Here is a 14,212-nt window from a genome sequence, read left to right as displayed (position 1 = left end):
TTTTCAATTTTGCGTAATTTTACCGAAACAACATGCGGCTTTTTTTCTAATATATGAAATATGAAATTATCTACTATATATTACTGATTACTATATTTTACTGATAATTTTACTGATCAGAGAGATCTCTGCATTGTAAATTATCAGTAAAATATAATAAATACATTAAACATACACAATTATACAGAAATAACGAGTGACAATAACGGCGTCCAAAGTTCGTAGAAATGGTACACGTACGATTCGAGAGTATCGATCCTCGATATATATCTATTGAATTTCGATCAATAAGCGATTAATACAAAAAACACAATATCGAAGAAGAATTTTTTGCTTTCTTCTATGTATTCACGACTTGAGAAGAGAACAAAAAAAAAAAAAAAAAACACAATTGTAAAAAGGCGCGACCAAGAAGAAATATCTATTCGTCGTTTCGATACTCTCGAACGAGCACGTTCGATACTTTCCTTCCCTCTCCACCGACGAAGTACCCTCTACACGCGACCGATACTCTCCTCGCCCTTCAAGCTAAAACACTCCGAATTGTCCGCACGAAGTAACCGCACCTAACGTGCACGTGACTTGTGATTTTTTTTCTCGGGTAAGGAGTGTTCTAATTTAATCGACATGGCAAGCTGCAGGCTGTTCGGCGCCCTTGCGCGTTATTCTCGCAACGCAAATTTTATGATACGCACAGGTGATCACATACATACGATGTCTCAAAGAAATACATCCGAAAACGAGAGAAGAGTGACAAAACAAATGTGTGCGCGTGTGTGTAAACAACAAATGTGCACGATAATACGCTTTTTAGTAGCATGTTTTTATTTCTCATTCTCAAAGTTTTCCTTCAATCGTTTTAATAAAATAGATGAGAGTGTGTGTATGTATCTCGATGAAATAAGTTGACACAACTTTTGGACAACCTTTGCTCGGCGACAATCCCGCGGATTGAAAAACTCTGAAAAGCTGTCCGAAGCTGTCACTTGTAAAGGAAATTTTTATCGCCGATTCGATGTAAAGTCGAGGAATTGTTGAATTGTTCGGTGAACACCACACCGAGGTTGTCAGCTGTTTTTTGACACCGTACGTAACGTAAACTTCAACCGGTGTTGCCGGTTGTCGCCATCGGGCAAAATGATGACAACGCACCGGCGATTGACCTTTGCTTCCGCGTTCATGAAACGATACATTACGAGTATACCGCTACATTCGGATTCATGCACGAACACAGATTGACATATTTAACTTCGCTTTATAACACATTGTTTATTTTTAGGAGAATGTTATAGTTGTAGATACTTGTACTTTAAACCCTTGCTTTATAAATCCGAACAAATTGCGCGATCGGATCGCTTGAATTTGCACTTTGAACGATAAATACATTCGAGCGTATTCATACATAGATAGTGGAGCTTATATTGTTCGAATAGGTATATCAAACTGTTTTATCGATTCACAACGCGTGATTATCCAACTGGTTTGATTCTTTATATATGTAAATTTAGGGATGCGATTTAATTTTACATAATATTAGACGATAGCAATATATTTTTTTGATGTTACAAAATATTAGAAATATACGAAAATGAATAAAAAAACAAATGTACAGAAGTTAAAATTTTAAATAGAAAAAAAAAGGTAAATATTTTGCATTAACACAATAAATTCTATACTTTTTTTTATCTTACTATTTCTCTGTTATAAATAGTTGTATTATTTACTACACAATGTTATCAAAGTAATAATACACAAAAAATGACAAAGATCTGTATAGGTTTTACGTAACAAACACAAATGCATTCAGTTTTGTATGTTTTCTAATAGAATTTTTATTATGTGTTTTAGATTTATACAAACCGTTACGAACATTAGCCACTGAAGCAAATATGAAACATTTAAAATACAAAACCATAGGCGATGTAGCTGTTATCACTATAGATTCACCAGGTACCAATGTAAGTTGCATACATAATGTATATACATAATATATGTATATACATTATGTATATACATATATTATGTATATACATTATGTATATACATATATTTTTTTTGTTTTTTCATTAAATTACTGAACACGATTACTCCAAATTCGAACCAGCAAAACCAAATTATATTAATCGTTACGTCTTATTTATTGTTAATACAGACTAATACGGTAAACCATGAAGTGATAGCAGAAATAGAAGGAGCGATAAAAGAAGTTCAATCCAATTCGGCAGTGAACTCAGCGGTTTTTATCAGCGGCAAGCCAAACAATTTTATAGCTGGTGCAGACATCACTGTCTTGCAATCTATTCCGGACGCAGATACCGGTTACAAAATAGCGAAGCAGGGCCACAGAGTTTTAGATCTTATAGCAAACAGCAAGAAGCCGTTTGTTGCGGCCATTAACGGCACGTGTTTTGGTCTAGGATGTGAGCTAGCGTTAGCGTGTCATTACCGACTTGCTGTGAACAACAAGCAAACCAGATTGGGATTACCAGAAGTGATGCTCGGGATCCTTCCTGGTGGTGGCGGTACTCAGCGTTTGTTTCAGTTAGTTCCTCTTCCTACCGGACTGGATATGGTACTCACCGGCAAATCGCTCAAAGCCGACAAGGCCAAGGAACTCGGACTGGTCGACATTGTGGTGAATCGTCTCGGTCCCGGACTCGCATTACCCGAGGAAAAGTAAATTATTAAGAAAAACTTTTAATGCTATGCCTTGTTGAAATTATTTCTTTCTAAAATCGATTTATTTCATTTTCAGCACACTAAGGTACTTGGAAGAAATCTCGGTCAGGGCTGCGCGAGAGATTGCGAGCGGACAATTGAAAGTCGAGCGGGGTTCGAAGTCTCTCATGGAGAAAATGATGCAGACGGCTTTATCGTTCAGTTTTGTCAAAGATCAGGTATTCAAGAAAGCGAAGGCCCAAGTCATGAAGGCAACAGGCGGCTTATATCCAGCACCCCTCAAAATTCTAGAAGTAGTGAGAGTCGGTTTGGATAAAGGCCCTGTCGCTGGATTCGAAGCTGAGGCCAAGGCATTCGGTCAGCTTTTAGTCACTCCGGAATGCAAAGGTCTCACCAGTCTGTTTTTCGGTCAGACTGCCTGTAAGAAAAATCGTTTCGGTCCGCCCAAGAATGCAGCCAAGTACGTCTTCCAGTAAATCTTTTAAGAAAATAAATTTCGCGACATGTAATTAAAATAATAACGTATGAAAAAACTTGTCAATTTATGTTAGCTATTTATTAAAATTATTATTTTATTATAATTTAATGTGAACAGAAAAATTGCTGTAGTCGGCGCTGGATTGATGGGCGCAGGTATCGTACAGGTCAGCATCGACAAAGGCTACGATGTTATTATGAAGGATACCAATGACGCCGGATTGTATCGCGGCATGAATCAGATTCAAAAGGGATTGGAGGCTGCTGTAAAGCGCAAAAGAATTTCCTCGTACGTTATCTCCCCGATAAAAATCACGACATACAAATTTTAATGTCCTTAACGAACACTTTTCTCCGCAGTATCGAAAAGGATAAGCATCTTTCTCATCTTGACGCGACATTAAAATACGATTCCTTCAAGGATGCGGATATAGTAATCGAAGCGGTGTTCGAAGATATCGGTATCAAGCACAAAGTTCTGAAGGAGATAGAAGCAGTAGTGCCGAGTCATTGTGTTGTCGCGTCCAACACATCCGCGATTCCCATCACAAAAATTGCGGCCGGTAGCAGTCGTCCCGACAAGGTATATAAAGTCACCGAAACTTACTAATGTTTAATTAGTAAACATAGCAAGTTACTATAATCTAATTTTTAATAAATTTTCAGGTCATCGGCATGCACTATTTCTCACCCGTCGACAAAATGCAGCTGCTGGAAATTATAACGCATAAAGAAACATCCGAGGAAACCATCAGAACTGCTGTAGATGTCGGTCTGAAACAAGGCAAAATCGTGATTACGGTTGGTGATGGTCCCGGATTTTATACCACGAGAATACTGTCTGCCATGTTATCAGAAGCCGTTAGATTGTTGCAGGTAGATAGTACACATTGATTATCTGTGCATTATATATACATGCATCTTCAGATAATATTTATCTCTGAAATTTTTACTATTTGCTTACTCGTTTGAGTAAACAAGTGGAGATCTAAGATTTTCTTTAATTATATATTACAATCGTGTTATAATAGTATAAGTATTTTAAATACTCCCAATTGAATAGATAAATTTAACTTTAACTTCTAACAGGAAGGCGTGGATCCTGTAGACTTAGATAAGCTAGCAAAGAAATTTGGTTTCCCGGTCGGCCCAGCTACTTTATCCGACGAGGTCGGTATAGACGTGGGTGCTCACATCAGTGTCGACCTCGAGAAGTCTCTTGGCGCCCGTTTTAAGGGAGGAGACGTTAACATTCTTGCCGACATGGTCAAAGCCGGTTTTCTCGGTACGTTTTTTTGATCAAAATAATTTTTACGTCAAGTAATTCACTTTGTAAATAAATCGGTTTTCACATCTGTATAAAACTCTAAATTATATGTACGCTTTTCTTGTGGATTTCAGGACGCAAGTCTGGCAAGGGTATATACATATATGAAACCAAGTCCAAGAATAGGGACGTGAATCCTGGCGCGTTGGATATTCTGAAGAAATATCAAATTGAACCTAAGGGTAGTACGACCAACGAGGATCGTCAGTTGAGAATGGTCTCGCGATTTATCAACGAAGCAGTGCTCTGCTTGCAAGAAAATATTTTGGCTAATCCCGTAAGTGTCTCATTTTCAGAAAAATCTACTAGAAAATAAATAAAAAATCATAATTTTCATTAAGAATATAATAAAAATAATTGTAAACAGAAGTTGCACAAAAGATTATATAAAACAGAAAGTTATTGTTTGATAAATGAGATTGCAAGAAAATTGTTTGATAAATGTCAAATTTGTGCTATTTGCATATCTGTTATAATTGACTTTTTGTTTATTAACCATTTGTAAACTTAGGTGGAAGGTAACATAGGTGCTGTGTTTGGATTGGGTTTCCCACCATTCTCGGGTGGACCATTCCGCTGGGTAGACGCATACGGCGCTCATAGACTGGTCAAGAAGATGGAGGAATATCAGAATCATTACGGTGAGACTTTCAAACCATGCCAAATGTTGCTTGACATGGCCGCCGATCCGAAGCGAAAATTTCACTCGCAGTAAAAAGATTTTACATAATTAATTTGTTATTGATACAATTTTGTCAATGCTCATCCAAGAACTACTATTGTAGTTGTTCGCTTCGACATCGAAAAGCATAAAAAATGGATGCGCGAGAAAACCTTTTGTATTCTTACAACTTAATTTAGAGCAAATATTATATGGGTGATTCTCTGTGAACGCGTAAATTTCAACTTTCATTTTTGATAAAAAAATTATTATTATTAAACTAACGGATAGCGATGAATATGAAACTATGCAATATAAAAAACTTATCTATTTTTTATATTAATATATTAATATACCACGGAGATTACAGTCTATGGAGATTACGTTTTTTTGAAAATTATCCATAACTCGTGATTTTTTGTTTGTATATATATATATATCTATAAGATTTATATATGTTATTTACTCGAGATGTAATGCGATGTTACACACGCAAGTTGTGAGACAGAAAGGGTTAATAATAATATGCTACGCATAATGCGTAGAGAGACTGTCGCGTCTTATAGAGTACACACATATTTTTGAAATTGAAATTTACACAGCTCGTTCACTCGCGACTTTCTGCAAACATGTTGTAGATAGCGTCGAGCATTTATTATTTTTCGAGAGTTTTATATGCTGCATTATAATACTCTTACATCTGCGTACAATCCATTTATACATATATATACACATACACAAAGTGCAGCCAAGTTATACATATATATGGGTGATTTTCTGTGAACGCGTAAATTCCAACTTTCATTTTTGATAAAAAAATTATTATTGTTAAACTAACGGATAGCGATGAATTATGTTTTTTTTATACCATTTTAAGTTATTATTCGTAATATGAATACATAACTATGCAATATAAAAAACTTATCTATGTTTTTTATGTCAATATACCACGGAAATTACGTTTTTTGAGAATTACCCATATAACATATATATATATATAATAAATTGTATTATACGTATATTTTTGCAAACTTTATCAGAAATAAAAAGATTGTCTATTAAACTTGCTCAATTTTTATTTTTCGATCTTTGTATTAAGAATTATAATTCATAAGTTATAAAACGTCCTCGATATGGTATTCCCACTAATTTATTACCACAGACATAACGCTTTTTATTCATCTACAATTATGTGCGGAAATTCTTTTTGCTTTCGATCGTGTTAATTTGTGTGACAAAAAAGGTAATAAATTAGTCTGACAAGCAGTAATACTCCGGAATAATATAAAAAAAAGAAAGGAATTAACGAGAATTAAACTTGATGCAACAGTTTAGAGATATTGCACTTGTTGTTTGCGTGATATCACTTCTTCTAATCAGGAAATATTACAAATCCGAACCACCGTTTCTACGTTTATATTTTGATTCTTTTAATTCCAAACTTCATAATAAATTTCTTCAAACAAATTCTTCAAATTTTTTATGATAACAAATTTACGATTTTGTTTTTGAAAATTGTCTTGTTCTTAGAAAATCTTTATACATTAAGAGAGGTTTTATTTTTATCACAACAATACAAATATTGTTTAAAGCGACTTTTTTCGTTATGAATGAACAGATTTGTGAAAATCGTGGCTTGTACAAAAAGTACCTGATGATTTTTATATACAAAGTCTATCAAATGTATATGTTTTCTCTTGAAAACTTTAAAATTCTTGCAGAATTTTATGCCTGCACAGAAATATAAATTTCCATCGTTTTTGTTTCGCGGATCATTCAGACGAATTTTAATAAAGTCGAGTAGAGGGTAATCATGAGGATATTTTGCGTCATCTACCGGTCCAACACACCTGTTTATTAATCGCTTAATAAGATCGAGTCCTTGGCTGATGCAAGAAAATCGGAAGTTTCGTGAGATAGACCGTCGCGCCGGTATGCAACAACGTTTGATCTTGCTCGTCCTGTTTCTATTACATATCAAACAGGAAAAAAATTGCAGAGGTGACTAAAACCTACTTTCTGCAAATTTTATTTGCGATGTGGTCAGATATCGACGAAAACACACAACTCATGTCTCCCAAAGTTATCGTTACAAAATCATTGAAATGTTCGCAATACTTCATTAACGATTAATTTAGCGACATTTTTTTTCAATATAAAATTATAGCAATTTTATTTTGCGTCGCGTGATAAAGTCAGTTCTTGTGCGGTTAACATCTAATACTTTTTACTTAATGCTTTTTTTGTTTTATTAACGGAAATGTGACGTAATTCGCGGAAGTAATCTTATCGATGCTGGCAACCTCGCGATACATCTAGCGGTCATTGTTATGCATCGGGAATCGTGCTAAATTGCGATAACGCACGCGATCACGTGATCAAAAGTTTGTGTTTTGCGTCATTTTCCACTCGTATTGCGGCACATTTGCAACAACGAGGAATACACGTGTGTTGAAGTCTTTATTTAAATATAATTTTTATATTTTGATATTCAATAAACATATACCTATCTCATAAAAACTTCTACACGCGCAACAATTTATAATAGCATATATACGCAATATATATGTTATTAATTTGTATAAAACTATATCAACGAAGTATTGGCCAATTGACCAACCTCAAGTCGACCATATCTAACGTTCACGTGAATTCGCGTGTTCATCGATGTCCATGAGACTGCACGCTGTTCTCGAAATCAATCGTGACGCGACATTGTCATGTTTCGCACGCGCGTATATTAATACAAATGTATACGGTGTGATTTCACTGTTTGTCTCTTGTTATCAGTCATCTCGAGTCGCGCGACCTTCTCTGCTTACAGAATTTTAAGTGCGTTTTTTTTTTTTTTTTTTTATCTATATTTGTCTCGCGCAAGAGACTCAAGGAAATTATCTTTTTTTTCGAGGAAGTAGAATTTTTTCTTAACAATATCAATGCTCGGAGTCGCGAGTAGGACATCAAGGAGACGACGATAAGGCGAAAGGAAAGAGAATTCGCAATGATTTACGAAAAAGTATACAATTTATTTAATTGTAGAAAAATCTTTAACAATACATTAAAGTCTTAAAGTTGCCGAATGAAGATTTTTCAATCGATCTCACGCACACACACACACACACACACACACAATGTTATATACATAATGAACATGTACATATATACATATACAATCCTCATAGGGACGGTAATTGCAATCACGACTTGCAAATAAGGTATTAAATAAACTCTAGAAGAAAGAAATAACATTTTATAGATTACTCTAAAGTATGTAAACAATCAACATCTTTCCTATTCTAGTTTTTAGACTCAGCAGAACCTTGGGAATCGATCGGTTTAACCGACAACAGTTTTCACACAATCTGAGTCTCCGCCCTTGCGCTTCCTCGTTCAATATGTACAATTAATCGTCGAGAATTTATGTTTTTCGGAAATCTGTACATATATCTGTTATACACGTTATATAACTACAACATATCGGTTTTCGCATAAATAAATATTTCCTCCTTTCAATCGATTCACGCGTGAAATTTGGTATGCGCTTTAAGAGTGCTATTTATCGAGAACAGCTCTCACGAAAGTAAACGACACAAAGATGGAAAACAGATGCTAAAAAGAGTAGTCGAGAAATTTGTGTATAATACAATTTGTTTTTTTTTTGTTTTTGTTTTTTTTTTTTTAGACTTTGTATTGTCTGTTAAAATTCTTCGGCTAGCGAAGAATTGAGCGATCAATCAAATTACGCTCCGCGTTTTTGTATTCCACATTCAGCGTCAACGCATGTATATTCCGACTTGAAAGAACATATGGCACGTGTTTAGCGCTGAATGTGCACCGCGAGTACGAGTCTGACTTCCCGTAAGTGTGATGGTAAAACTCCCGACTAAACGGCCACACTAGCCTTCACGTGTCACAGATCACAGACACACTTAGGTATTCGATTTGCCGACGGTGGTCATCATCACCGTATATCTCTGCTTTTTCTTAAGTACTGCTTACTTCGCTTCTCGTCTTTCACGTATGACTTTATTCTTTCTTCGTTGAAAAATTCGGTTAACCAGATTCATCAGCAGGGACACCACGTGCCCATTAAATTAGAACATGTGTCCAATGTGCTTTTATAGTTGTCTTCAAACCTCTCCTTCGGTGTATCTGATACTCGATCCGTCTTCCAGTCCTCGCTCAAACCCGAAGAAATTGTTTTCTTCGCGTGCTGGGAATCACAATCCAGAATTCTGATTAAGACACGCGGACGATAGCGATCTTCAAGCGACTCCAGTCGCACGTGCGTATCTTCCTCAAGCCGCTAATTGTGGCGGTATCAACTGCTGAACCGGTCGCGACAGTCGGGGTGCCAGCACCGGTAATAGGCTTACTCTCAGCGGCATCGAAGTCATCTGAGAGGCGGCAATTTGACCGTTCGAAGCGGAAGACGAGGACTTATCTCTGGTGTGACGTTTCACGTGTTTCGCCAGATGGTCACTCCTCATGAATCGCCTCTGACAAACGGCGCAGACAAATTTCTTCTCGCCAGTGTGCGTTCGTTTGTGACGCGACAACTCGTCGCTACGGGAGAAACGACGATTGCAGTCTTCGTAGGGACACGGGAACGGCCGTTCGCCGGTGTGTGTGCGCGTGTGCGCCTTCAGATGCGACGATTTGAAATAGTTCTTGCCGCAGCCCGGATGCTCGCACTCGTAAACGCGACGACGCGTTTCCGTGCTCGCGGCCGTGCTCGTCGCAGTAGTCGTCGCTGTGGCAGATGTCGGTGTCGCGCTAGCGACAAGCAGAAGAGGCGTTCGCGGCAGAACCAAACCCGTCACTACAATGGGCGCGGGTTTAGGCGCCAAAGGTTGCAATCTCGGTAAGTGTTGCTGTTGCTGATAATTCTCACGATCAGTGTTCTTACTGTTCACGATAATCTCTTCCTTGCGCAAACTCATCTTAAATTTCAAGTTGCGTAATACGTCTATCACCGGCTCCGTCCCGCTCGCTCGCGCGTTCGCTGACGAACTGGGCAATTGTCGCGCGGCCGATTCGCGCGGCACCGGCTGACCGCTAGTCGTGAGACCCCCCGTGAAATTAGCCGGACTGTAGGTACCGTCTCGATTGCCGCGCATTATTACCGAAACACGGGCCGGTTCCGGACTTGGTGGCGGCGTGCCGTCTAACAACAGCTGAAATAAAAATAAGATCTATTTGACCCAAAGTCTTTCGTCCAAGTGCGGCGTTTCACTCTGTTTGAAAATATGTATAACAATATTTTCTGATGTAATTGTTGCGAAAAAATGTCATTAGTTTATTTAAAAAGATTTAAATATTTTCAAGGCTAATGTAAAAATAAAACGAAAGCAAAGATGAAACATTTTTCAATTTTTTAACTATATAAGAAGTTACGCGTACTCGAAGAATTAAAAAAAAAAAAAACGGAGTAGAACAAATAAGTGTGCGCTTGGAGGTGTATTGCGATAAGTTTTGCGAGCCCGCGTTCCAGTCGATTAAGCTTGCAAAGAGAAATCGAAGAGAAGTGTGAGAAGAGGGAAGGAGGAAGTCGTTTGGAAAGCAAAGAGAGTTGTCTGTTGATAAAGATTATCTCTGGTTTTTATTTACCTTCGCCAGTTCGCAATGTTCGACGCGTCGTCGCTTTCGAGTTCGTCCATTCGGTTCGTCCTCCTCCGAATCGGAAGGCTGTGGGGTAGGTGGTAGAACGTGACGCGAACCCGCATCTTGCTCGTCTTTCCGCTCGGATTTCACCGCAAGTTTCTCCCCCAATAAAGACGCGACGCTAAACGATAACTGCGTTGGATCCGTCTGTCGAACAAACGGGAACGTAGATGCATCATCACGTTGAACAAAGCAATTTGCTATATAAATCATTCGCTAAATTTTTTAATTCAAGTGACAATAAAAAAAAATAGATTAGAACCATAATGATATAAAAATTTTAATGTGCGGTTCGTTTTAATTAATCCCAATTTGAACAGTTCCACAAATGTGACTAAGAGAATAAAAATAAATATCTGGTTCATTCGCTCGTTTATTTTTACATTCGCGTTGTTTATCACAATGCGGAGATCTTGTATTTGTAAATTATATTCTTGTTTAGAGTCCTTCATTTTATTGTCTCTAAACTTGTTTTGAGAAAAACATTGCCAGCACAATCGTCATCTAAAGAATGTTCGAACGAAAACTAAGCTAAAATAAAAACTCAAAGAATTCAAAGAATTGAAATTAATCGTAGCAAAAACTCGAGTTTTTATCACAGAAGTACCTCGAACTCAAAAAATATCTATATGTAATACGCAACTTGATAGCTTTGCAACTTTTTGACATTATAATAAAAACGCGTGCGTTACAAAATTAACTACACATGTGTAACAACGTGTTTAAAAAAGCTCACTTTTCCAAATTTTACAGGAAGCAAATTGGAGAAATCGTAAAAAAAACGTTTGAGTTTCGCGGGCAACGGCAGACTGTTGTGGCGGTATATTTAATTTGCTGCCACTTACGTGTTTGAGCTGGGGCGAGGCCGGTGGCGAAAGAAGCGCCTGGTTCGTGTCCATTATTCGAACAGGACGAGGAACCCGAAGTGATACTCAAAAAAAAAATTTTAAGTATTCAACGACAAAAAAACGAAAAAAAAAAGATACACAGCGACACGACGAGCCCTCTTCGGCAAAAGTGGAGCAAACAAATCCGCACGTAACGGACAGGCGTCTCACGGTGCAATGAAGCTTGCTCAAGTCGGCGCTGGCTCGGGACCGCCGACCCGCACTCGCTACGTGTGTGCGTGATCACGCGGCGCGCGCGGGCGCGACCAATAGCGGTGAGGGGCTCGCCAACGACCGGCCAATCGACGCGGCTCGATCAGCTTGTGGCCGCGTGATCGCGGGCGTGCTGTTCACGTGCTCCCAGTCTGACTCGGACCGTGATCGTGACGTCAGCGCGCGTGGAGAACGCGGTCGATACGTCATGGCGCGTTTTAAGCGTCATGCAACTTCCATCCTCGTTCCCCCTCTCTCGTTCTCTAAATTACGTCGGCTTTGCCTGTGCGATTGTATAGTAAGATTTGTCTCTTTCTTTCTTCATTCGCATATCGTAAACGCGGCCTCGCACACACATCTTTTCTTTATGTCTACTTTTCCGCACCAAACTTGTTCATTTTTTTTCTCCGTTTCTCTCTCTCTCTCTCTCTCACTGTTTTGATTTATATTTATCCCCGTTTATATTTATCTCGCCGCTGTTTACTCTTCATGCGGATTCAATGACCTGTATATTTTAATATATTTAAAAAGTTGCATATTTCGTATGTTAAAACGCAAGTTTTTATTTCTTCCTTCTTTCTATTTTTTGTTCGGGCAAAGAAAAAATTTGCCTTACGAAACAATTTAAATAGTCGATCGATAAATAAATCGAGCAGCGGTTGAGCACTTCAGAAAAAAGTGGGTTAAATTGTAAAAAAAAAAAAAGAGTTTCCGTTTATGACTGCTTGCTATTTATATTGCTTCGGTTTCTTTGTGTATTTTTTTGGCCTTCCCTCGGCCGACAATCTCGCTCATTGCTCTCGACACTCCCGTAATATCGAGGAGCAAACGGGATCGTTAGAGAGAAAGAGAGCGGCGCACGAGCCCCCAAATACATACCGATCTATAGAAGTGGTTGTCGCTTCAAATGACAAAGTGAGAACTTTGCTCCTGCCAACGAGCCGCGACAAAACAATGAACGCGTCTGAGAGACACAAATAATACTCGTCTTGTATATTTTAAAACGTTTTACAAAGAGACTTTTCACCATCATCGATAGCAATTATATGATCGTCGATTACAAACACCGCTTTAATCGGTGTTCTTGTTTCAATTTTATCTTAGAAATTATTATCGGCGTGTCAATTTGTCTTTGAAAAGTCACAAAATACAAGAGATAACGAAACTATTCGAATAATGGAGCGCGTGTGCAACGACCTGATGTAATCGCTTCGAATGAGACAGAAACAGTCGAATAAGCAAACTCGTGGGAGGGGGGGAAAATCTCTTCATTTTGAGCAATAATGAATGAAGAAGGTCGTGAACTCCTAATTGGTATACTAGAATTTATAGGGTTCGCGATAAAAATACACAAAAATTTATATTTGATGGTTTCAATATACATTTCTGTTTACAGACTCGGTTTCCTTGGATTGATAGCGTAATTACAAGTGACGATTCAATGTATCCAAGTTGTTTCTTCTTCGAAAACAAAGACGAGAAGAGTGTCAATACGTATATACATGCATCTACTACGTCGCACCGCGTATGTATTATGGGAACATTCAATATCTCGCGCAGAATCGCGCAAATAATTGATTAAAATTCTCACCCCACAGTCTTGTTTTTGATGACACTTGAGTCCATGACAATTTCTCGACGTGGTAAGTGTTTGTTCAAAAATACGCCGTACGTTTATTTCTGGTTCTTCGTATCTCGTTATTTATCATTGTGTCTCGGGTCGATGATGCGTGGGGACAACCCACGTGGCGTCTGCAAGGATCAGCCGTCGGGCTCGTGATCGGCGATCGCGCGCGAATACCCCCGGTCTTGAACGGTCGTTATCTGCAACGTTAAATCGACACTTAAAAGTGATGTCGTTGTTTTGACGACGAGTACCTATCGCAAGTACCGAGTCTCTGATGGCCGAGATCTCATTAAACAATCTTGGAAGATTTTATATTATATGACGTTGTTTAGATCAGGACCGGTTGTTTTCGGTTAAACGCGTAAGAGACAGACGTCGATGTTGCGTGACATTACGTAAATATGTGTATCGCTTTTAACGTATTATAAATAAATTCAGAGATTATTCTCTTCCCTTGAAAAAGAATAATATCTAAATATATATGTATATGATATTGAAATTCGAACTCGAACAAGAGATAAGACGGTGCGTGATTGATGTTCGTTATATTTTTCGATTTTATAATTGCGACGTCTCACGGTTTGTTACATTTTAACCGAACGAAAATATGCGACTCTTAAAACATTACGATGCGCATATTTTCAATAACAAACGCATTTCATCGGCACGATCATGCG

At 38.0% G+C, this 14,212-nt stretch overlaps 2 protein-coding genes across 3 annotated transcripts; one reads left to right on the top strand and one right to left on the bottom strand.

Annotated features, from left to right (window-relative positions):
- Nucleotides 1-502: 502 nt before the first annotated feature.
- Nucleotides 503-6,117, top strand: LOC109863893 (trifunctional enzyme subunit alpha, mitochondrial). Of its 2 annotated transcripts, none has more exons than XM_020444556.1 (10): nucleotides 503-601; nucleotides 1,849-1,958; nucleotides 2,153-2,676; nucleotides 2,756-3,139; nucleotides 3,275-3,445; nucleotides 3,517-3,739; nucleotides 3,823-4,032; nucleotides 4,246-4,441; nucleotides 4,558-4,760; nucleotides 4,995-6,117. In XM_020444556.1, exons 2-10 carry the CDS (start codon nucleotides 1,890-1,892, stop codon nucleotides 5,196-5,198), a joined length of 2,184 nt encoding a protein of 727 aa, XP_020300145.1. In that variant the 5' UTR covers nucleotides 503-601; nucleotides 1,849-1,889; the 3' UTR covers nucleotides 5,199-6,117. The 2 variants fall into 2 exon arrangements, with proteins under 2 accessions (XP_020300145.1, XP_020300144.1); XM_020444555.1 differs by having other exon boundaries at nucleotides 515-697.
- Nucleotides 6,118-8,149: 2,032 nt separating this feature from the next.
- LOC109863924 (Krueppel-like factor 3) lies at nucleotides 8,150-11,885 on the bottom strand. Its single transcript, XM_020444608.1, has 3 exons — nucleotides 11,654-11,885; nucleotides 10,755-10,955; nucleotides 8,150-10,321 (listed from the first exon to the last, which is right to left on the bottom strand). Exons 1-3 carry the CDS (start codon nucleotides 11,705-11,707, stop codon nucleotides 9,443-9,445), a joined length of 1,134 nt encoding a protein of 377 aa, XP_020300197.1. The 5' UTR covers nucleotides 11,708-11,885; the 3' UTR covers nucleotides 8,150-9,442.
- Nucleotides 11,886-14,212: the final 2,327 nt, after the last annotated feature.

This window comes from Pseudomyrmex gracilis, unplaced genomic scaffold (assembly GCF_002006095.1).
Source record: "Pseudomyrmex gracilis isolate BER0280 unplaced genomic scaffold, ASM200609v1 scaffold_14, whole genome shotgun sequence".
Taxonomy (NCBI): Eukaryota; Metazoa; Arthropoda; class Insecta; order Hymenoptera; family Formicidae; genus Pseudomyrmex; species Pseudomyrmex gracilis.
The sequence above is the reverse complement of the archived record's forward strand: the minus strand, read 5'-3'. Positions and strand labels throughout refer to the sequence as shown.

Bases quoted from the DNA above. Each gene is read 5' to 3' on its own strand.
- LOC109863924 (XM_020444608.1), bottom strand. From the start codon at position 11,707: ATGGACACGAACCAGGCGCTTCTTTCGCCACCGGCCTCGCCCCAGCTC. The intron at 10,956-11,653 runs GTAAGTGGCAGC...TTTGTTCGACAG, and splicing joins CCTCGCCCCAGCTCAAACAC to ACGGATCCAACGCAGTTATC. The intron at 10,322-10,754 runs GTAAATAAAAAC...TTTTTATTTCAG, and splicing joins AACATTGCGAACTGGCGAAG to CTGTTGTTAGACGGCACGCC.
- LOC109863893 (XM_020444555.1), top strand. From the start codon at position 628: ATGGCAAGCTGCAGGCTGTTCGGCGCCCTTGCGCGTTATTCTCGCAAC. The intron at 3,446-3,516 runs GTACGTTATCTC...TTTTCTCCGCAG, and splicing joins AAGCGCAAAAGAATTTCCTC to TATCGAAAAGGATAAGCATC. The intron at 4,033-4,245 runs GTAGATAGTACA...AACTTCTAACAG, and splicing joins AAGCCGTTAGATTGTTGCAG to GAAGGCGTGGATCCTGTAGA.